Below are 23,641 nucleotides of genomic sequence, written 5' to 3'. Positions count from 1 at the left end.
CAGCCCGGCAAGAGGCAGCGTTGCCTGCCCGGGGGGGAATAGTTTAGATGTGAGTGCAAACAGCTATACGCCCATTGCAGCAACCTCAACTCAGCCCTGTTGCGCTCCTGGCATCATTTCGCTTGCGTAGTTCAATGTATTTGTAGGTTTTCAGACACGTTCGCGAAGTGGCATCTGTTTGCACACGCAGAAGGCAGACTAGAAAATCTGGCCCAAAACGTGTAACACAAACAATAGCCAGTGTGGGGATATGGATGAGATTACACTGCTGCAGGAAAAAATAAATAAATAAATAAATAATTACCCATGCAACTTAGTGATGGCTATGGGGAAGAACTGTGCTGGGAACCAGGACTCCTGGGTTCTGCGCCTAGCCCCACCACAGACTTGGGGTACAACCTTGGGCAAGTCGTCAAAATTCCCAAGACTGAAAGATCCCATATTGCAGATGGGTAAGTCAAGTCTTCATTTACAGCTGTCAAGCATTTTGAGGTCCTCATATGAAGGACGCTAAAGAAATGCGAAGTTTTATTACACAATAAGTGGGTGCAGTGGGGGAGGGAGGAGGGAAGGTCAAGGCATTGAGAAACATGTATTCCTTTATAAAGTTTATTAAAGATCACATACGTCGTACATTGCTAGCAAACCAGATAACCTGTCCCCCTACAGAATGAGGCCATGCTCCTCTTCAAGTTTAAGGCATAAATGTTTATCGGATTGTGCTTTATTTTGCTTTTGGAAAGAATCTGTAGACAAAGCTACCATATAAATACATTTTTCTGAGCACCAAACACATCCCTTGTGTGGATTTGTCATTCACCCTTGTCTTCCCTGCTGGACAGTGGGGACTGGAGTGTGAGTGAAAGACTCGGCTGGTCCATTTCTCCTCAAGGCTGGCTCTAAAGGAAAAGCGTAAGCAATGGTCCCATAAACAATGCCTGGAGGACCACTTGGTCAGAGATGGGGAGTCTGAATTCCTGGATTGGCTCCCAGCTATCAGCTTGTCCCTTCAAATGCTTTGCCAGTCTCCCCAAGCAAACACTGCTCCAGTCCATACAGGAATGAGAACTGCGTTCAGGTCTGAGTGGGATGCAATCTGACACAAGGAGGGTGGATTTGTTAACACCCCTCCTCCCCAAGATTCAGGATGCTTGGAGACCAGTAGGTAGCACCACTGATTGGCATGAAGGCTCCAACGCTACATCCAGCAGGCCGGAGAGCTGGGAGTACCAGTGGTGCTACCCTGGTCAAACCACTTGCTTGAATTCACTTCCCCAAAAGGCAGATCCACCGTGAGCCATTCACTTCCCAGAAGAGGTAGAGAAGTAGGTGGCCCCCCATGTAACCACCCTAGTGTCTTACCACTGCACGCAGGGACCAGGCATGAGGGCCAGTTTTTTTTCTAAATTTGGGTGCTTACGTTAGGTTGCCCAAAGGCCAACTTGAACAGCTGTGCCCCCAACCCGGCCGTGTAATGTAGACACTCAAGACCGAAGATCAGGTTTCACATTGTTATTCCAGGGGTGGGCGGAGCCGGAAGGAATCTTGCAGGGTTAGAAGGAAACCATTCCCTTTGAAGGGGAGCATCCCAAGCCTGCCTTCCCTACACAGAAGTCTCAGAGATATGACCCAAGCATTCCTGTTTGTGAAGAAGACTGGAGTGGGAAGATCCCTCAGCAAGTTGCATCCTGACTCCATAAAACCAGAGAAGGTACAAGCAAAGTGAAAGGAGGGAAAGAAAAACCTCTTCAAGTAGAAGAACATGGCAGAGGCCAACCAGAGAGCAGGTACCCCTAGAATTCAAGCATCTTCAGAACAGGGCCAGCAAAGACCCCTTCAAATTTTCACTGGCCTGAGCAATTCTAAGAAGGATGACAGACAAATCCATGGTGAGGCTTGTAGGTCCCTCAGTGCTCTATAAAAGCCAGCAGGATTCTGGGAAGCTCCAAATACTTACCACCCTGTTTCTGGGGAAAAAAAGGAATAGAAATCTTTAGATTTACATCATTCAAAAAAGTTACAAAACCTATATATATCTATCTATCGATCTCGTATTATATACACACAAACCGCAATACAGCACACATGCTAAAAAGAGTCTTCTCTACAAGTTGCAAATATTGCACTGTGGGTGGTTAAACATTGATCTTCACCCAGGGAATGAAGTTGAGAGCATTGCTTGAGCCTCTTGCCCAGTGTTGGTGGTTCTTGCTTTTTTAAATCTTTTGTGAAGAGAACTGAGGCACTGTTCAGTGCACAAGTGTGATCTAACCAGCCACCCATCACAAAGTCACCTCCAGACCAGTAGCAGCCTCCGCACGCAACAGGGTCCAGTGGCTAACAAGCGGTGCATTTAGAGAGCCTCTCTCCCCTTATTAGTGGCATTGCAGTTCAGCATCTACAGCTGATTGTCCCAGGCCTACAGTAGATGTTTCCTCCAGCGTGAGCCACAACGGACCCACGTCCTCTCCTCTCAGCCCTTGTTGGAAAGAAACTACCGAATTAGTGTCCCAAGACAGTGACCATCCCTTTTTTGGTCAGGAGGTGTCAACGGCGTGGAAGGTCCAAACCATTTATAACCATCATCTGTTGTAGTTTGATGGAAAGGGACCCTGGAGGACCGATGGAAGAAAGTTGTGAGGATGGATGGTACAGCGGCTTTAATGACCCAGCGTTATGAATAATAAAAGCAAAGTACATCTTCACTGAATGGGATGGGGACTAGCAACCCAGGGCACATGGCTTTCAACCCGTCAAGAACTGCACTCAAATCCTAACGTTCCTTGACCATCTCTTTGATTTTCACACCATCCGCCCTGCCTCCCTCCCACAGATCTTCACCAGGGACCTGCGACTTCTAGGAGAAATCCCTGGACATGGGGGAGCAGTCTGTGTCCACACAGTGGCATTACTAACACGGTGTAACATACCTAGAGTATAGAGTATAGAGACAGGGGAGAGATCCATTTCCTAGAGCCAGGGAATGGGTTCGGGGGCTGAGGGGAAAGGACAGAGGCTGCTCTTCAACCCACCTCACTACAACCCCTCCTGACTCTAGGACTGTGAAGTTTCACGTGGTTCGGAAGCCATGAGGTTTGGATCCAGACCCAAACCTCTCCTCCCCCATCTCTGGGGAGTTCAGATCCAGCCGTTTACGGAGAACAGGGGCCCCAGTTGTGAAGCTCAGCCCAAGATTCCAACATCTCCAGATGTTCGAGCAGGGTTGGAGTCAGGTGTGGAATTTCCTATGGCTTCAAGCTAGTCACGGCCCTTCCTCTGTGAACCAAAGCCTGGCCCAGCCCGGAGGGCTGTGCCTGCAATAGTGATGGGCAGTCACTGGCGCCAGGGGTAGGGAGAGCTGAATGGCACCAGGGCACTTGTCACTGTGAGCATCAACATAATGCAGAAAGGCTGTGGGTTCCATAGCTCTCCGCCCAGACGCATCTGGAGCATGGCTGGAGTAAAGCCCTGCCAGTCTCTTCCATCCCTGGCTTACCTGACGGAAGGGGAGTTTTTAAATCGGAGAGAAAATGTGGGGAACAACACAGCAGCTCCCTCCTCCTTCCAGCTAAGTGACAGTAACCGTGTCCTACAAGGACCGATCCATCACCCCCTTCTTCGGGGGCCATTCACTCCCAGACGCTCTGGTGACGGGCTCATGCCCTGCATCGTAAACACGGAATGTTCCATTTCACAGGGACTGCTGGGCTCCCTGCAGCTGTAAGCTATGTCTGAATGGGGAGATGTCCAGGGCACAAATGTGCAATAGCCTCAGACAGCTGCTTCTAGCCTAACCCAACCCCCCACTTCCCTGTTCCTCCCTGGATCAACAAGGCCTTGGTCATACATGAACCCTTAGGACAACCCTTAGATCAGAACCTGAGTCCTTCAGAGAAGGTGCCAGCATTTCAAATCTCACCATGACCAGGGATGGAAAGTCTGTAGGACTGGACCACCCCCCAACCCACCCAGTTGGTTAAAAGCAGCGAAGTGTTGGCCGTTGGCTGCAAAAACAAGCCTCCTTCTGGGCAAATTCCTATTTACTGTGTGCCACTTCAGTATCAAAAACAGACAGTGTGTCGGAGGGACAGATGGGCCTTCCTGGAGGGGCGGTATTTGCAGATGGGATCAATATTGGGCCCAGACTTTGAAGGAGACAAAATCCCAGTATTGCTTCATGTCTGCTGCTGGAGCTCTCTCACTTCTGTCATGATCCCTCTCGCATTCACCTCCACTGGCTTGGACCGAGCCCTTCGAAGCTTCGGAAGAGCTCTGCTTTGGCTCCGGGAGCCCTTATGGAGATGCCATGCTTCGAGGGCTGCTCTGTTGGGGAAGGGGCAGTGCGTGCTGCCTTACTAAGAGCCGCGCTCCTTGCGAGAGGGAAACCCTCACACCTCTTGCACCGGCGCTGACTGCAGGGCAGCCTGACCCTCTCCCGGTGGGGTGAGAAGAATTCTCTTTCCCCCTACAAGCAGGGGTATCTGGCGTGCAGCCAGAGGCAGCCAGGAAGGACTTCCGCTACGGCCCCGGAGCTGCAGGACGAAGGCAAAGCTAAACAACGGCAGGGTTTTATTGCTGGTGAAGTCATCCCATGAGCCATGCCGGCTCGTGCTCCATGGAAGAGACGAGTCTTGCGAGACAATAAGATTGCGCACATTTATTTTTGTTTTCTTAAAAAAAAACGTATAAATCGATAGGAAAGTTAGGAGGCTCCACAGGAAAACGATTGGGGCCCTAGGAGGCGCTGAATTTGGGTGCCTCTGGTGGAAGAGGCAGACAAACCATATTTGGAAGAATCCCAATGAAAGCGGAACACCCTTCTTTGCCAGCAGGGGGTTTATACACATCTAGGATTTGGGGCTGGTTCAAGACAGTCAGTAGGTATCTTTCTGGGCCCCTGGTATTTGTTGCCCGTCAAAATTCAACATCTGGGAGGAAAACAGAGCAGGCTCTTGCCAGTCTCATCGCATTAAAGCTTTTCTGCAGCAGACCGGCCTCATGCTGAAAGCAGTTCTTGGTTTTGGTACAAGTTCTCTACGTAGTGCAACAAGGTCTGGTTAAGGCCACCCAAGAAGGACTGAGAATGCAGCGACAGTCGTCGTCTCACATCTATTGCAACGTTTCCCTGCTGGGCGGCAAGGGGCACCGGCTATGGACTTCCTGTCCTCTCCGTCCAGCAAGAAAGTCACAATGAATAATACAAAAACATTTTCCACTTCAAGCTCTGCAGGAAACGGGATGTGCTGGGGCAGAGACCAGATCGTCCCACGTGCATCTGGCTCGGCAAACCAGAGTCACCGGTGCAGGCGCCTGGCTCAGAAAGGGATCCTGAGCTCTGCACACTCTGAGAGTGAGTGGTCAAGAGACCCAATGCTCCCGCAGTTCACAGCGATCGCCATGCTCCCAGGGGAAGTGCAGACACATCTGAGTGGTGTGGCTGGACCGGCCCCCTCAGCCACCCCTCAGAGACCTCCTGCTGCAGGACATCTCTGCCCAGTAATGCTCTGGGGACAGGTCATCTCACACCAAGCCTGTCACTTGGACTCGGGCGGGTTGTACTCAGTCTCTCCGGAGGAGACCTGGGAGATCCGGCGTGTGGAACGCCACAGCAGTCTGTGAAACTGCCCCGTCCGCACCTGGGGAGAGAGCAGAATGAAGGGGCAGGGTTGAGGAGTGGCGTGGGGGTGCTTTGCGGAGAAGGATGGGGTGGCTTGGCGGAAGCAAGGCTGCAGTCTGTCTTGGCTACATTACAGACCCTGCTTCTGTAAAGGGAGCCACCCCGCATTACGGAGCCCCGCCCTCCAGGCCAGGGTTTCATCACACAGCTGGGCTGGGCAGCCGCCTGGCCCCCCGAGACACCCGGCCCCTCTAGGGTTGGAGCCCGCCCTCCAGCAGGGACGAGCCGTCTCACCGAAGAGGGCGGGGTGCAGCGGAGAGAACCTTTGTCCTAAGGATTCATGCTAAGTCTCGACTGATCCCAGCCATTTCACGCTCCGGAGAGGGGCCGGATTTCGAGCGTTCTGCTGTGGGAAATCCAGCCCTGCCGTCACACTGCCCACGAGGAGTCAATCCCCCAGTCTGCAGACAGTGGCTCTGATTTCATTTCTGTCTATGGGCCCATCCAGGCTCCTACCTAGGCTGGCCAGGAGAGCAGCTCCTTCCCAGTCTCACCCTCCTGCCAGCCAGGTGCATCCCCTCCAATCATGCAACTAGTTCACTGGTGCTTCCAGATGATACTGCACCTGCCCCTGCCCACCCCCACCGAGCCCCGAGGAGGGGACGGTCTCCATTTACCTCCGAGGGCTGGCCCGCTCCCACCACAATCAGCTTCCCATCCTCCAGCCCCACCAGGATGTGGCTCTTCTCCTTGGTCACGGACACGCTGTGAACCGGGACCTTCATAGGCATTGGCAACACCGCTGCTTGGAGGCTGCAATGGTAAAGAGGGGGGCATTTAAACAGTGTGGGGAGCTGCTGGGGACTCAGCAAGGACTGTGGAAAGGGGCAGATGGGCAGGATGCCCTGCCAGAGACCCCCCAAACCCACCCCCCTCTCCAGGATCTTTAAATCGGGGGTCTCTCAAAGCATCTTGCTCACTCAGCAAACCGGCTCCTGGCTGCGCTCAGAGCCAGATCTGGGGATTTTACTGCATTTCATGCCTGTTCACCCTGCCAAGCCGACGCAGCTGCGGGACAGGGAGCTGGGTCCCATTCTGGCTCCTACATCAGTCAAATAGTTGGCCAAGTCCCAGTTGCAGGGAAAAATGCCACACTGGGGCAACTGCCTTGTGCGGGCATCTGAGGGCAGCGTTTTATTCCACAGACCCTTTGGGACGGGGGAGACATGAGAAAAGAAGAAAGCCAAGCTTGACTCTCAGATCCCAGGCTGGCGGGGAGGAAAACCAAACCATTTCACTTTGCAAGCAGAGTCAATCGGATCTGGAATTCCTGCCATGCAGCATCCCACAAGGCCAGCAGGGCAGACCCTGACCCAGGGAGAACCACATTTTCAGGGGTTGATAAATCCAGGGTTGAGCGCCGTCCATCGTGTCCCCAGCAGCGCCAGCCCCACGCAGACAGTTACAATGGGTGATTCTCTTTCACCCACAAGAGCCAACAAGACCAGATCCAGCTGGACAGGGCCACGGGCAGGTTTGCCCCAACCTGTGAACGTCAGCGTCCTAATCCCTGTAAGGAGCCCACAGATACTAACGGACACCTCATCAGTACAGATTCTATGGGCCTGGGAAACCAGCAGAGGGATTTCAATTTAATCCCAAAAGAATAATTTCCACTCCCATTCGTGGACTTTATGGCCAGAAGGGACCATTGTGATCATCTAGTCTGACCTCCTGCAGGGGACAGGCCAGAGAACGCGTTCACCTCACCCCCAGATGGGACACGAACCCTCAACCCCCAGTTTGGGAGGCCAGCGCCTTACCCATTAGTACATTTCACCTCCAGGCTACTGTGCGCAAGGTACCAGCCACATCCTAACCTCACCCCAAATAAAAACGGGAAGTTAACGGCTGCATGAGTATCTCTCGCCTGCATCGGGAGCTCCTCCAGAAGATGGTAGGCTACCCTGGGGTGAAGAGAGGCGCATATGCAAGACCCACAAGCTATGCTGTCGACCCACTTGCTGGGTGGTTTTTCGGATACAGCAACTGAGGAAGAGCGTTCACCATAAGTGGAGGATCACGGCTGTGACACACTCGGGACCCTCGTCCCCTGCACGGGAGTGATACACGGCTCTGGTGGTGGGCCCAGGAAACTGATGAGGGAACATTTACCTCTGAAGATCCAAGATCTGGAGAGAACACTGCATGGTCCCCAGCACCACAAACTCCTCAGTGACACACATGGCAGTGACCTGCTCCTCCAGCGGGGCGGAGGAGAGATGCTTGCCGTTGACGGAATAAAGGTGCAGGGCAAATTTATCCTTCAACAAGAGAAAGGAGAAGGGCGTTGGGGGAGCAACTGACAATGGGGTGAAAGCTTTCCAAGCATGCCTCTACTCTAGGACGTGACTGGGTGAATGGCCTTGGCACCACCTCTCCGGGACTCCCCGTTCACATGGGCCTGGTTCTTACCTTCTTGGGCATCACCAGCCATTAAGGTTCTGCAGGCTGAGCTATACCATCAGCAATGCCTCCCCACTGCCTGCAACAGGCGCGACTGGAACTTACTACCCAATTCTGCTGGTGATGCGCACGAAGGAGTAAGAACCAGCTTCCTCCCTCTTAGCAGTGCTGGCTCTGCAGGGTGGGAAGAGCGAAAACCTCCCCGGAGCCTGCAGTAAAACATGCCTCTGGATCCACGCCAGGAGCAGATCAATGGGAGGTGGGGATGCCATTTTTAAGAGTAGAGCAGCGCTTTACTATAGCTGCCAAATACCTAATGTGACCAGGAGGACAGAAAAGCAACAGGTCTCACTGCAGTAGGAGAGCTATGCAATGCACTGAGATACGATGGGAACCAGCACTCTGGATCGACAGATGGAGCCTCAGAGAGAGAGAAACTTTTGAGCACTTTTCCCTGCAATCACATGGAATGACCTCGTTCGACGAAGCCATTGAAACCAGAGCAGCGGCTGTGCTCGGGCTAACCGTCTGCAAGAAACCTCCATGCTACACAAGACCCTTCACTCTCATTTTCCCTGTTGGAGATTGCAAATTTTCCATATCTCTAGACACAGTTACAGCCACACACACGCATCGTGGGACCCTCCCAGCATAGGTGTGAAACCAGGAGAAACTCACCAGTTTGGACTGAGTTTCCCTGTGTGCTCTCAAGCTAAGTCTACGCTGCAGTTAAAACCCTGCGGCTGGCCCAAGCCGGCTCAGAGGGCCTGTGCTAAGGGGCTGCTTAATGGGAGTGTAGACGTTTGGGTTTGGGCTGGAGCCCAGGCTCTAGGATCCTGTGAGGCAGGAGGGTCCCTGAATGTCTACACCACAATTGACGGGCCACAGGTGACTAACTGCAGTGTAGACGTACCCAGAGAGGCTCCTTGAGGTATAGCAAGTAGTACTCCTGGGGGAATTCTGCGCCACTGTGTGTGCACATAATTAATGTGCTGCGAATAACGTCATCCCCCGCCCTCCCCAGCAGAAAATAACTTCTGCCGAAAAATTTCTGCAGTTCTGCCTTTTGCCCACCTGGGGCCGCTGTGGTGCTAGAACAGAGCACCCCCTCCTGGGTGGGACCAGTCCCAGCTGCCAATAGGGAAGGGAAGAGGTTGCCTGCTTGACAGCACCCTGCTGGTGTGGCCAGGTCAGGAGACAAGGAATATGGGGGGACAGACAGCATGGGGCTGGGAGGTGACAGACTGGGGCAGGGGCTGAATGGGAGTGGAGGCACTGGGCCACATGGAGCTGTGGGGAGGGGGCATGGGAACACATGGGGGGAAAAGGAGTGGCTGAGGGGGTGCAGGGACACATGGGGACCGGGGGGGGCAAGGTGTCTGAGTGGGGGTGGAGGGATATATGGAAGGGGGGACAAGGGCAGATGTGCCTGACTGAATGGGAGAGGCCAGGGGTCAGCCAGGGTCTGCATGGGGGAGGCTCCCTAACAATCCCTTGCTGCCCCTCACCCACACCCAACAACCCTCCAGGTTCACTCCCAGGCTCCTTCCCTCTCCCTCAGCTCCTCTGTTACCTCTGACTCCCCCAAGCCTTTGCATTGCTTCTGGCGGGGGGGGGGGGGGGGGAAGGCAGGAAATACAATTCTATATTGTAGTTTGAATGAATTATTAGTCAGAGTTCTGTATTAATATGCCTAGTAAGGAATCTATTTGTCAAAAAACATTTCCTGAATCTTTTTCATTGTCTGTATTGTTATAGACATACTTGATAGGTATTTTGAAATAAATTACCAAAATAATTGAAACTGGTGTGATTATAATGTGTTATTTTGATAAATAAAATATGCAGAATTCTAAAATATGGTGTGCAGAATTTATAATTTTTTGGTGCAGAATTCCCCCAGGAGTAAAGTGGGAAAGCTGTGTGTGGGGTGGGGTGGGAAGGGAACAGCGCCTCCTGCTGGGTGATGGATGGGTTGGTCCTAGACAGGAATAAGTCCTCAGCTATGTTTATTTGGGATTGGAATCTGGCTGCTGCTGATCTGCTCTGAGGCATGGTGCCATCACCACAGCAGGATGGAGTTACTGCCCCTTCCCTGCGGGGTTTCAGACCGTGTCTGAGATGCCCGTCCTTGCCCACAGCGTCCCACAGGGAAAGGCCATGCCTGCCCCTGCATTGCTGCTGGGCCCACAGGTCCTGGCCCACTCACCTTCAGGGAGGATCTCCCCCCCACGGTGGTCTGGACGATGATCTGGCCCTCCAGGCCCACGGCGAGGTTCGAGACAGTGGCGGGCAGCGAGCTCTCACAGGGGGGCTTGATGGACTTCATGAACTGGCCCCGGCGGATGGTGTGGACGATGATGGTGCCGTCCTGCCACAACGACAAGGCCTTTTGGCTGTCACCAGGGCAACTGGGTGCTTTGCTCCCGTTTACTGTCAGTGGGCCCACAGTGTCTAATTCCCATAGCCCTTCGAAAACCCAGCCTTAATCTCCACCTGCCCTGAGCCTTCCATGAGGACGCCCCAAAGCTAGATGGGTGACACAGATGAGCCATTGCCCTTCCAGCTGGCTAAAGTCTCCATGTCATCTTTAACGGGCAGGTTTCCTCCTGTTGGCGAATGCTCTCTCTCCGACCCTCCGACGAAGAGGGGTCTTGAGAATGGGGCAGCAAGCCAAACAGCCTGGACTGCCCAAAGCTGGACTGCCAGGTGTGGCAAGCCCCAGGACAATGGAGGGGTGGAGCTGGCATGACAGACAGGAAACCATTTCAAGCCCAAGGGTGCAGCTACACCCCCAGCACCCGTAGCTCCAGCACCTATGGCTCCCTCTCCCCAGGAAGAGAAGTTAAAATGGCTAAGTGAAAATATGCCAATTGAGAGATTTTTGCCTAGATGGATAAAACCTTTTTCCTCCCTCTTGACTTAGCTACACAACTCCAAAGCCAAGGTGACACCTAATTTCCTACGCAAAACGATACGCTCATTGTGCAATAGGCCACGAGGTAGGTGGGGAAGCTGGGAGTTAACCAAATGAGAAATAATTTGCTGTGTGAGACTGAAGGTCAAATAGGGCAAACTGCCTGTTACCCCAAGAAATCAAAGCCACGTTTGCACCCCAAGTTACAAACTACCCATTTGTTTGCCCTGTAAATCAAACACACTGTGGATAATCTGTTTTTGCCCCAGCAATGAGTCTTTCACTCCAAATTAGAGGCTGCACATTTGCTTGTCTTGCGAGTAAGATCTACAGTAGAATCTCAGCGTTCCAAACTGACCAATCAACCACACTCCGCATTTGGAACCGGAAGTACACAATCCGGCAGCCGCAGAGATGGGGGGGAAAAAAGGCAACAGAGTACCGTGTTAAACATAAACGACTAAACAAATAAAGGGAAAGCAGCATTTTTCTTCTGCAGTCAAGTTTCAAAGCTGTATTAAGTCAACGTTCAGCTGTAAACTTTTGAAAGAACCGTAATGTTTCGTTCAGAGTTATGAACATTTCAGAGTTACGGACAACCTCCATTCCCGAGGTGTTCGGAACTCTGAGGTTCTGCTGTACGTCTCCCTGTGTGTGAACAGTGGCTCTTGTTCCATTGCAAACCCTAAATAACATGAAATGCTTATGTACAATCAAAGACCCTATAAAGTATGTCCATTGAATCTGGAAGATTTTTTGGTGTTCACTGTAAATAATTGTGACACTAGAAAGAGAGAGACCAGGTGGGTGAGAGGATATCTTTTATTGAATCATAGAATATTAGGGCTGGAAGGGACCTCAGGAGGTCATCTAGTCCAATCCCCTGCTCAAAGCAGGACCAATCCCCAACTAAAGCATCCTAGCCAGGGCTTTGTCAAGCCTGACCTTAAAAACTTCTAACATCACCTCCCTAAATAACCCAGTGCTTCACCACCCTCCTAGTGAAAAAGTTTTTCCTAATATCCAACCTAAAACCTCCCCCACTGCAACTTGAGACCATTACTCCTTGTTCTGTTATCTGCTACCACTGAGAACCATTGGACCAACTTCTATTGGTGGGAGACACAAGGTCTGTGTAGCTTGAAAGCTTGTCCCACTCACCAACAGAAGTTGGTTCAATAAAAGCTATTCCCTCCCCCACCTTCTCTCTCTAAAATCCTGGGACCCATATGGGTACCACAACCCTGCAGCCTAGAAATAACAGGAATTGTCTGGCACCAAAAGAAGGAATCTTGAAAGATATCAACACAGGAATAAGTTTGGATTATCCACAGAAACTGCTTAAAAAGGGAGAAATTCCAGGTAATAACGTGGGCTAATACTGAGATGCGATCCTGGAAACAAATCAAACATAAAAAAGACTTCAGATAGGGAAAGGAATGAAGAAATGTGTTATACGCCAGCACCATCTGCTGGGTACCGATGGAAGCATAAGAGAAACAGAGCTGAAAGCTGCGCTCAGCTGTCTGTTAGAAATCAGAGGAGCCCTGAAATCAGAGTCTATAAAGCTGAAGTCACCACGTGGGACCCCCAGAGTTGACGGAACCCACGAGGAAGCTTCTGAATCCCCAGTGCAACGGATGCCAGGACCGGCTGTGGGCAGTCTCCATATTCCAGGGTTAAGAGGATAAGAATTGGGGAGATTTCATTTCACAGACTGGATTGCCCCTTCTGCTCTTTAAAATAAGTAACAAAGTGCCCATTCTCTAGGGAGACCTCCTGTAACCATAGGTTAGAGTTGAACTCATGCTAGACGAATGCTCTCCTTCGTAATGCAAGCAAACTGGCCCAAGAGAGATTTGAATGGAAACTTAAAGCAATTGCTTTTGATATTTTAAACTTGTCCCTTTTGCAACCAATTCATTCAAACAGCAGGGACTCAAAACTGCCTTACAGACAAATGCATCCAGCCTCCTTGGAGAAACGCTGGAAGGGTGATGATACGTGTTCGGTACTAAGAAATGATGCTCATAAGTAAATGTTATTAAAAAATCTTGGTGGTTTGCATTGTTCCTTGGTGTAACTGCTGAGCTCAACCCTAGTCTTTGACAATTGCTGGCAAGACTGTGCTGGCGTGAGCTGCATGTACCAAGAGCATAGGGCGCACCTACAGGAGCGGTGAACTGCTGTGTATGTTAATCTGGTTCTGAATCAATGAATACATTGTTGATTGGTTATTGGTAACCAAAGTGTCCTGACTTGAGAAATACGGTTCAAGTTAAGAGCTGATCTGAAAAGAGCCCAGCGTTAAATTAGGAAGGGAACACTCGCTGGACTCAATACAAAGGGGGTATCTGATACTGGCTACAGCACTTAACCAACTGGCAATTCTAGTTGGTTGGAGTTCAGCTTTAAAAACTAACTGGCACCTCAGCAAACTCCTAACATTGACGCCTTCCGCCCGCCCTGCACACGCGCCGTGACACATCCTCACCTTCGACCCCGACACGGCCATGTCCAACTCGGTGCTGATGGCGACGCAGGTCACCTCGGCGTCATGACCGTACAGGACTTGGACAGGTTTGGGAGCCAGGCCACTGGAAAACCCACCCTGGAGAGAGAAACCAGGGTATGTGGGCCAGATCCTGAGCCAGTCTAGGCCCCACAGCCCCTCCGGATTCAGTGGAGCTGTCGCTGCTTAGAGCGGCAGAGGATCTGGCCTGGAAAGGCCCAGAGGAAACCGAGCCGAGAGGACAGAGCGCCAGCCAGAAGCTGGGGATGGGAAGCGTTTGGAACCACCGTGCAAAGCCACCGATGCTGCTTGCAGAGCCCCAACGGCTGAGCGAGGCTGGAGGAATAACCACAGCCACGCTCGTCAGGCTGGCTTCGGAGAAGCACCAGCCACGTGGGTCGACGCATTAGAGGAGCGGAGCTCAGAGCCTTTCCAGCAGGGCAGGCTGAACCGAGTAAGTTCTTGTCCTCATCTCCCGAAGGCAACCGGCCCCAGCACAAAACTTCCACGGAAGCTAGTATGATGGAGCAATCTCTGCTCAGGACAGGGCTGGACCAGGAGTGTGGGGAACTGGCATTGGGTAGAGCTGGGTGTGGGGAGCCAAAGGCTGGTGCTGCGAGTCAGGAGTGAGGGGCACCGGCAGGGCTGTGTGGGGAGGCCCAGGGTTGGCATGGCAGAAGGTATTGGACTCAGGCTTGGCATGGCAGGGGGTGCTGTGGGCCAGGAGTGAGGGGCACCGGCAGAGCTGCGTGGGGAGGCCCAGGGTTGGCATGGCAGAAGGTACTGGACTCAGGCTTGGCATGGCAGGGGGTGCTGTGGGCCAGGAGTGAGGGGCACCGGCAGAGCTGTGTGGGGAGGCCCAGGGTTGGCATGGCAGAAGGTATTGGACTCAGGCTTGGCATGGCAGGGGGTGCTGTGGGCCAGGAGTGAGGGGCACCGGCAGAGCTGTGTGGGGAGGCCCAGGGTTGGCATGGCAGAAGGTACTGGACTCAGGCTTGGCATGGCAGGGGGTGCTGTGGGCCAGGAGTGAGGGGCACCGGCAGGGCTGTGTGGGGAGGCCCAGGGTTGGCATGGCAGAAGGTACTGGACTCAGGCTTGGCATGGCAGGGGGTGCTGTGGGCCAGGAGTGAGGGGCACCGGCAGGGCTGTGTGGGGAGGCCCAGGGTTGGCATGGCAGAAGGTACTGGACTCAGGCTTGGCATGGCAGGGGGTGCTGTGGGCCAGGAGTGAGGGGCACCGGCAGGGCTGTGTGGGGAGGCCCAGGGTTGGCATGGCAGAAGGTACTGGACTCAGGCTTGGCATGGCAGGGGGTGCTGTGGGCCAGGAGTGAGGGGCACCGGCAGAGCTGGGTGTGGAGGGAGCAGTACCACTCCCACCAGCCAATCAGTATCAAGTCAACCAAATGCACACAAGATGACCTTGAAAACCTTTGACGAGACATCGGGATAGCCCTGCTGCCAGCGCACCCTCGGACCTACAGAATGGCACCTCCTCACCCAGGATCGGCCCTCTCCCCAAGCGAGCCCAAGAGTCACGTGAGTGTCTGACCAGGAAGTCCCCAACCACCCAGAAGCCTCCTCAGACCCAGCCCTGAGCTAGTAGCAAGGCATTCCCGGCCGGAGCCGGTCTCTCCCTCACCTGCTGAAGGACCTGCCAGACCATGCAGGTGGTATCCCGGGAGCCCGAAATGAGGTAGATTCCGCACAGATCGAGCGCCAGGCAGGTGACCACATCTGCAAGGAGGGGAAGAGAAGTTGCTGCCAAGAGGCTGACCCCAGTGCCCCACGATGCCGACCCCCAACCCTGTTTCCCTGGGGCTCTGAGAAGGGGCTGGGATCTCGTGGGTCCCCTTCGCTGGTGATTCCGTACCCGAGAAGGGGGCTTTGGGGCAGAGCCCACCAGGCACTCTGGAGGGGGTGGAAGTTAGTGACTGCAGGGTGAGCTGGCATGGCTCATTTCAACCCCAACTGGTCCTCTGGGTAGGTAACTCCTCTCCCCAAAGCACCAGGGCCACAGAGATGACAAGCTGCAAACAGCAAGGGATGGCTCCAGGGCCCTGGCTGGCCCAAAGCGTCGAGAGTTTGCCAGTGTCTTCCTAGTGCCCCCGTTGGTTGTGCCACGGTTGATCAGCTAGGCACGGGGTGGAACAGCTGGGGGGCTGCAGGCCAGGGTGGAGGTGCATTGGGGGGATGGGACACAGAACCGTGGCAGGATGGTGCATAGCCAGCGATGTGAGTCCCACCGGCCCACGCGCCCCACATCAGGTCACCCCCGCTGCCAGCCTGTCCGAGCCCCATACCTATGTGCCTGGTGATGTGCCCGACAACCTTCCCTTTGCTCAGCAACGTGACCCGCAGGCTGTTGTCCCAGTGCCCCCCGCTGAAGAGGAGCTTCCCGTCAGGAGAGACAGTCAGTGTCTTCGAGGACACCTCCACCCCTGGGGCGAAGGGGCCGGAGAGGAAGCGCTGGGTTCTGGCAGAGGAGACAAGAGCTCTTGGCTACAGAGCATCGCCCCAGAGAGCTGCCCGCCCTTTGGTTCCCGGGAGCTCTCCGCCGTGTCGTCAGCAGGTCCCAACGGCAGCCAGCGTGGTGGGGGGTAATGGAGAGGACAGAGGGCCAGGCCTGTGAGAGAGGGGGCCTGGGAGCCCCGGCTGGCACAGGCAGGGTGGAGGGTACAAGCACGACCCGGAAGGGGGCAGTGGATCACCACTGCAATCCTGTGTCCAGAGAAGACATTTGGGGCTGCCCATTCAGAGGCATCCCCTTGTCCCAGAGCAGGGAGGCGACCCACGCAAGGCACTCAGCCGGGGTGCCCTACGGCCAGAAGATTGCTCCATTCCCTCCCATTTAGCTAAGAGCAACAGAACTGGCCAAGGGGTTACGAGGACTGGCCCTTGGAGGGCGAATGCCAGGAATGAGCACGCACAGCTTGGCTGGGAGCCGGGGACGGGGAGCAGGCTGCTGGTCCGGGAGGGTTTGGAGCCAGCTCCTCTAGGGGGTGGCTGGAAGACGTGGGATAACACTATGCAAAGGACGCCGTGGGGTGACAGCTGGAGGAGCGTGCCTACTGGACGGGGGATGGGTGGAGGCCTCCTTGGGTTGTGCCACCTAAAACCGGACTGGACAAAGCATCCGGGGACTCCGCGTCGGGGCCGACTCCTCTCGGCTCTCCCAGGGCACTGCATGGCAGGAGCCAGGGAGGGATCCGGTAACGGGGCTCCCAGCCCAGAGGCGCCGGGCCCAGACTCACTTGGCATTGGAGACGGTGGGGTCTTTGGTGAAGCTGAAGTAGTTGGAGATGTTTTTGTCGTAGGGCAGCCAGCCGTGGGTTCCCAACAGGCCGTTGGCACTCACCGTGACCTAGGAAAGGGGAGGGAGGCTAGCAGGAGAACGCAGGGTTACAGCCGCCAGGGTTACAGCCCCGCTCTTGGGAAAGCGCCACGGGGCGCGGGAGGGCCGGGGCCGGTCAGGACCTCTGTTCTACGACTAGTTCAAAAGGCGCCACCCACGTCCCGCCAGTGATGGCGGCAGTATGGCCACCTACCGCCCTGGGTGATTCCGGGGTGTCCGAGCCAAGTACCAGCCGGGCCAGACCCTACCTAGCTCCTGCAACCCGGGGCAAATCACCGCGCCCGGCGGGATGCGTGCAGGACAGATCCCCTTCTCGCTCCACTTACTAAGCCAGCAGCTTAGGTCGTGCTCTTGGGAACAGCTGGAGCCAACACCCGCTCGGCCTACGCTTCGTCGTCAGCTGCAGGAGGGAGCTTTAGCTTCCCCGTACAAGTGCTGGAAGTTGGAAGGCCGGGATTGTGGTGAAGGCCCCGGGCTGGGACCCAGGAGACCCGGTGGCCAGTTTTGCCACTGACCTTCCGCGTGGCCGTAGGCAAGTCCCTTCAATGGCTCTGTGCCTCAGCCCCGGCCCTGTGAACTGGCAATCAGCTGCCCTGCGTGCACGGGGGCCGGGAGGATACAGTGAACGGATAGCAGAGGGGCTCCGATAGGTACCGGCTGGGGGGCTATAGACACAACGAGCTGAGAGCCCCCCCAAATTCCCAGCCAACAAGCCATGCCATGCCCCCCAGGGCACTCACCAGCATGTCCGGGGAACCCTGTGTGATGAAGGAATGGGCCTGGTTCTTGGGGACCACAGCCTGCACCAGCGGGACCCCGTCGCTGATCCCCTGCGGGAGAGAACAGAGAGCTCTGGTGCTACTGCCCGGCAGCTCGGGGGCTACGCACTGCCGCGGCCCCGCCAGCACGCACGTGTCACGTTAGCACTGGGCATTGTCGGGTGTTTGCAGCACCTCGGAGCCCCAGTCACGGACCAGGACAAGGTTGTGTTAGGCGCTGTACAGACCCACCAGAGAGTCCCTGCCCCAAAGAGCTAGGTAACCACATGGTCTCGCTGGAACCCGTGTCCTCCCTCACCCCAGAACTCCTGCTCTGGCCATTGCCACCCCGTCACTTACCCCGTACTCCCCACCACACGGGCCTCCCTCCCCACCACGTGGGAGGATTCCCTCGTAAGCTCTCCCCGGGAGGGCCCGCAGTGGGCGGCCCTCGGAGCCCAGCGGCGAGGAGAGCTCTCACCTCGACGAAGAAGGACTTGAGCTGGTCGAGGTTCTCGAAGACGTTGGGGGAATACGTGTCGAGCCGGGCCAGCCTCCTGGTGGCGGTTTCGGCTGAGAGGCGCACTGGGTGAGGTTCCTGCCGGGGGGGGCAAGATGCCAGCTAGTCGGGAGGTGCCAGAACCCTGAGCGAGATCCCAGAGCCCAGCCTCCCGGGGAAAGAGAGGAAGCAAAGGGCAAAAGGACCCGGGGGAGGCAGGGGGTGGATGGCATGGCCATATATGGACCTAAGCCCTGGCTGGGGGAGTGGAGCTCTGCTCTCAGGGCCTGTTGGGTGATCCCCACCCTCCCCTCCCTGGGGTTAGTCGGGCACTCCCTCTCTGGCTCCCGATACCTTGAGCAGCTGGCAGGGAGTCTGCCCAAAGTTGCTGATGATGCCTTCCAAAGCCTTCCTCTGTGTCTCGTCGGCGATGGCGTCCAGGTCCACGGCCCCTGGGGAGCGAGAGAGGGTGATGCTGTGAGTGACAGGTGCCTACCAGGGAACCTTCCTGCCTGCCCAGGCCCTGGCATGGCGCCTCTTACCCTCGTACGTGCAGTAATAGAAGACGTTGAGAGCCTCCACAGCGGCCGAGCCCCTCTGCTTGTACCCAAAGATCAGGTCGATCCACTCGTGGAGGTGGGCAGACACGTGCTCCGACTCCTGTTACAGGGAGAGAACGGGGACAGTGAGCACCACAGGGACATGCCGGGCTGGGGACACCCCAATGGGTCTGGGCCACCTGGTAGGGAAACCCCAGCCCCCGCCCTACACGCTGGGGGAGCAGTGAGTTTGGCAGGCCAGGTGAAGGCTTCCCAGGCTGGGCGGAGCCCCTGCCCACTTACCAGCGCTTTCCTGTGCTTGTGGACGAAATCCTCCGGGGATCTGGCCCACTTCGGGAGGACGACATTGTTCACCTGGTCGTTCGACATCTGCAGGCAGCCCAGGTCGAACCCTAGGGAAAGCGACACAGCAGGGTGGCTCACCATCCCCCATCCGCCGCATCCCACGGCACGGGGTCAGATCAACAGCCCACCCAGTCCTGGGGCCAACACTGGCTCGTGCTGGACGCTGCAGGGCAAGGTGGCGCACCGACGCTATAACCGAGCAGGGCGGGGAATCCTGTGGATCCCAGGAGGTTACGCACCAGCCATGGCACGCCTGCCAGGCACCAGCTCCATGCAGGGCGAAATTAGCTCCCCCGGCCCGGGAGCACAGCCTGCGTCCCAGCTCTGTCTAGAGCCCAGTTATGATGTGCACAGAGCCCTGGGGCCCCCAACAAGCTCCTGCCCTTGCTGGCTTGGGCACTACCCCCTGCATGAGACAGTGAGCCCGGGCGCCAGCAGGCCCAGTGGCTAGAGACCAGGACTGCGAGTGACTGCGACAATCGTGAGAGATCAACTGAAGTGGAAGTCACAGAAGGGATCCTGCACCTTAGATGGAGGCCCCAAGTAGGCACCTCCCCATGCCAACCCCAGCGAGCCCCTCTCCCCCAGCTCTAGACCCAGGGCACTCCGGCCAGCCGGGCTGCAATGCCCCAGGAGCTCCCTTTACCATTCTGGTTCTCCAAGAAGTCTGTGAAATAGAAGAACTCCGGGATCAGCTCCTTCACGTCCACCGGGTTCTCCATACGCGCCTGCCATGCCGCGGGCACCGAGTGAAACTGGCGGTCTGAGCAGTCAAACCTGCCGGCAAGAGAGTGAGGCTTGGCCTAAAGGCTAAGGCACTGGGCTCAGGAGAACTGGGACCTAGACTCAGCCCCACCACTGACTGCCAGGGTGGCCCTAGGCAAGACCCTTCACGTGTCTGCACCACAGCTCCCGAGCTCGAAAATGGGAAGGGGCCTCACTGTCTCTTGCTAGATACCTGTCCAGCCCTGGGCACAACAGACCCCGATCTAGGTGGGGGTGTCTAGGCACTAGAGCGATACAATCAAGAACGCGTCGCTTTTCCTGTCTTCCAGCGAGCTCCCGGGTTTACCATATGGGCTGAAGAAATCAGCCTCGCCAGCCAAATCCCTGCATCTCTCGCACTCTCGCTTTCTTCGTGCCGGACAACGCCCATGAGACACCCAGCCACAGCAGGCTACAGGGCCGGCCAAACCCTCTTTCTGCTTTATCAACTCAGAGGCAAGGCTCAGAATCGGCTCTAGGACACTTGTTGCAACAGGTAATGAAGAATATCTAGTACTTTCCTCAGCGGATCTCCAAGCACTTCACAGAGGTACCACCCCCATTGTACAGCTGGGGAAACTGAGGCACAGCACGGGGAAGTGACTTGCCCAAGGTCACCGGCAGAGCGAGGAATAAAACTCGGCTCTCCTGAGCCTGATGATCTATTCGCTAGTCCACACTTCCTTGCACAGACACACAGAAGGTAGGGAAGAGGCTCCTCTCTCCTCAGATGCAAGGAACATTTAAGAACAAGCCACAGGAAAGGATCCCCCACCAGCGAGCTCTCAGGCTCCCAAGGGACGTGGTGAAAGCCCCCTCACAGGGGATAGTTAGAACGAGCGCGGGGCAGGTGGCAATCCTGCGTTAGCAGGGCCTGGGGAAGCTGGCGGGACCGTCCTGGCATGCCAGCACTAGCCCAGCCCCGGATCTCACCGGCCGCTCTGCAACTGGATGTGAAGGGTGGTGAAGGGCTCGGTCCGGATCATGTAGTGCATGACGCCCGCCGCGTTGGAGTAGTGTGTGCCATAGTGAAACTTGTCGATCATGCCCGTGGGGTCCTCAAAACTCTCGTACCTGGGGACAGACGGGGAGGGGAATAAGCAGAGCATACCACCAAGACACAGGCGGGGGAAGGGAAGGAGGAGGAAGAGGGAATCCCAGCGGTGAGGCAGGGGTGGCTTGCAACACAGCAACTGCCTTGGCCGGGCTGGTTTCCCGGCTCATGCTGCCACAGCCAGAGCAATTGCATCAGGAAGAGAAGATGGGCAGCTGAGAGGGCACAGCCTTCTTACCAGCACGCCCCCACCCACCTCGCTGCTCTGCGTGCCTGGGGAAGGGGCGACCCAGGGCCATTCTCCAGCCACGGAGCAGAGCGCAGGGCAAAATCCCCTGCCCACACACCTCTTTTCTAGCCACGAGACGATTGCTCCGTCTCCACAGAGCAAATGGGACGCATCAGCAATCTGCCAGCCACCCCCGACTCTCGGCCTTCGCCACCCCACGTGCTGGTGTCGGATTGCTACATCCAGGGCACACCGCCGGCTCTCGCCGGCCACTGCGACGTCAGCCCCGCCCCTGGCGTGGCTGCTCCGGGCCACCCGTCCCAGCGCAGCCACCGCCCTCGAGCTGCCCGGGACATGCACTCACTTCTCCTTCACATCCTTGGCATGTCTCTCGTTGGCCACCCCGATGGGCTTGGAGAGATCCCGGAACACGTCCGGGTCGCTCAGGTCCAGCGCCTCGGAGACGTAGTCCTGCAGGATCCAAGGGAACTACGGAAGGGAGAGGCCTGTCAGATGCCTGCCAACTCCTTACTCGGCCCAGCCTGCCGCCGGGTCTTCAAACCCTAGTGCCGCCCGCGGCCAGACAGACAACAGGGGAGTGGCAGAACGGGCAGTTTCCCCTAGGGGCACAGGGCTAGCGTGAGCGGCCACGCTGCTGGGGTGGGCCGGGTTGGTCCAGTGGGCCTTCCGGACTCTTACAGGGGGAGACATTCTCGATCCCCCGGGACAGCCAGGAGGACACTGACAGCTCTGCATTACGAGGGCGCGAGGCTGGGCAGCTCTAATTTTATACTCTTCCCCCACAGCAGGTAAGGTCCTTGGAGAGGTACGATCAAATCTATAGGTTCGTACAGCACCTAGTGCAAAGACGCCCCACTCGGCTGGCCTGTAAGTGCCACCGCACCGCAGCTGTGAAACAGGCCCGCTTTCTAGTCGAGGCCCGCGTCCACCTAAAGGGTTCCAACAGGACCGATCAACGTAGGCACAGTACAGGCGGTCCGCAGCACCCTTGGGTGCCAGAGATGGCTGGGAGTGACCAAGCACCTGCTGGGCTCTATCATGCTTCGTTAGCCAATCATTAACGCCTCTACCAATCCCTTCATAACCCCGTGGAAAGCACGCAGGGAGCGTCCCTGCAAAGTGAAGGGTGGCTTGCTAATACCGTCACCAGGCTAGTGAGAGCCGGACTTGGGCTGAGGCTGGGGGGCCCACGCCACGCTGCCAGCCCAGGGAGGGAGCGTGGAGAACAGACAGCCCCAGAAAGAATGTCGCGGGGGCTGCTCTGAGCACCCCATCTCCGTCTGCCTGCCGGCCCCAGGACAGACCGTTGACGGCGTCTCTGGGCAGAGGAAGGCTGAGGGGAAGGGCCTGGCGGGCATGCTCACCACAGGGTACTGCGACAGGTCGTTGTAGGTGCGCCCCGCAATCGTGTTCAGCTGCATCAGGTACTCGAAGTTGGAGATCTCCCTGTAGACCCATTTCTGAAACAGACATGGCGGGGCTGAAACAGGCCCTGCGGACGGCAGGGGCAGAGGGGGTGGCTCCGGCTAGGGGAGCAGGAGCGGAGTCGCTGCATGGGGCGTGGGAGTGGGATGGCATAGGGTGACCGTATTTTCCCAAAGGGAAAATGGGATACGCCACAGGGCCAGCCTGAGGTCCATCTCACCCCTCCCATGGGTTGGCCCAAGCCCCCTGCCACTCACCCATGCAGGGCCAGCCCGGCCTGAGCTGCTCTCCTGAGCCCTCCCTCCCACATGGGGCTGGCATCACTGCTCGCCCCTGCCCCCCGCACATTCCTCCACACCTTGCTTGGGGTTGCACCCGACTTTTCTGGCAAAACTGTGCATTTGTCCCCTTTGCTCTTGCCAGCTGATCCGTTGCAAACGGGACAAATGCCCAATTTTGCCAGAAAAGTCGGGACGGCCGGGACAGGGGACTGTCCCAGCCAAAACGGGACATATGGTCACCCCATGGAAGTCGCTGCATGGGGCGGGGTTGGCTGGGACAGCAGGGAGGATACGGCTGGGGAGCAGACTCTGCAGGGCGGGGGATGGGAGTTGCCACGCTGGAGGTTGGGGGAGGACCCTCGCGGGGAGCAGCATAGACCCAGGCTGCTCATCTAACCAGTGAGGATGGAAAGTCAGGCCTCAGGCCTTACCAGGGAAACTCATCCCATGGATTCTCCCCACCCTGCCATCACACCCCGGTAGCCTGCACCTGGGGGAGGCCATGCTAGCAGCCGGCCATGCCTGAGCTCGCCCTCTGGCTATTTAACCCCTCAGGTACCCATTCTGCCCCAGAGCACGATGAACTGCAGCAGGAGTGGGACCCCGCAGCGGGGCAGCGCTCACTTTCCCTCTGCGGCACCCCGAGCGACCAAGCCCGTGCTCGGTCCCCCAGTGAGCCAGGGCCGGGGCCTCTCCCTTCGCAGCGCTGTGCTCACAGCCCGGACCACGCTCCGAATGAAATGAGGTGGGTGCTGTGCCAACCTGGGCGGATCTCAGAACCATGACCCAGCTGGGCACAGCCGACAAGCCCTGCTCCAAGGGGCCCGGGGCTGGGACAGAG

General features: G+C 56.4%; 1 protein-coding gene across 7 annotated transcripts in view; it reads right to left on the bottom strand.

Annotated features, from left to right (window-relative positions):
• Window positions 1–595: 595 nt before the first annotated feature.
• Window positions 596–23,641, bottom strand: part of NBEAL2 (neurobeachin like 2) — a 180,599-nt gene continuing 157,553 nt past the window's right edge. For all 7 annotated transcript variants that reach the window (XM_075126070.1, XM_075126069.1, XM_075126075.1 and 4 more), the window contains 17 exons: window positions 22,459–22,554; window positions 21,438–21,562; window positions 20,724–20,864; window positions 19,672–19,802; window positions 18,963–19,072; window positions 18,663–18,780; window positions 18,475–18,572; window positions 18,103–18,219; window positions 17,604–17,693; window positions 16,763–16,872; window positions 15,812–15,984; window positions 15,151–15,245; window positions 13,495–13,611; window positions 10,293–10,454; window positions 7,793–7,941; window positions 6,295–6,430; window positions 596–5,636 (listed from right to left, as the gene is read on the bottom strand). In XM_075126070.1, coding sequence (XP_074982171.1) covers window positions 5,535–5,636; window positions 6,295–6,430; window positions 7,793–7,941; window positions 10,293–10,454; window positions 13,495–13,611; window positions 15,151–15,245; window positions 15,812–15,984; window positions 16,763–16,872; window positions 17,604–17,693; window positions 18,103–18,219; window positions 18,475–18,572; window positions 18,663–18,780; window positions 18,963–19,072; window positions 19,672–19,802; window positions 20,724–20,864; window positions 21,438–21,562; window positions 22,459–22,554 — 2,070 coding nt within the window. In that variant the 3' untranslated portion in view covers window positions 596–5,534. The remainder of the gene's footprint in view (window positions 5,637–6,294; window positions 6,431–7,792; window positions 7,942–10,292; window positions 10,455–13,494; window positions 13,612–15,150; window positions 15,246–15,811; window positions 15,985–16,762; window positions 16,873–17,603; window positions 17,694–18,102; window positions 18,220–18,474; window positions 18,573–18,662; window positions 18,781–18,962; window positions 19,073–19,671; window positions 19,803–20,723; window positions 20,865–21,437; window positions 21,563–22,458; window positions 22,555–23,641) is intronic.

The sequence above is a fragment of the Caretta caretta genome, chromosome 2, assembly GCF_965140235.1.
Source record: "Caretta caretta isolate rCarCar2 chromosome 2, rCarCar1.hap1, whole genome shotgun sequence".
Lineage (NCBI taxonomy): Eukaryota > Metazoa > Chordata > Testudines > Cheloniidae > Caretta > Caretta caretta.
Note: the sequence above shows the minus strand (reverse complement) of the source record. Positions and strands in the feature narration are given on the sequence as shown.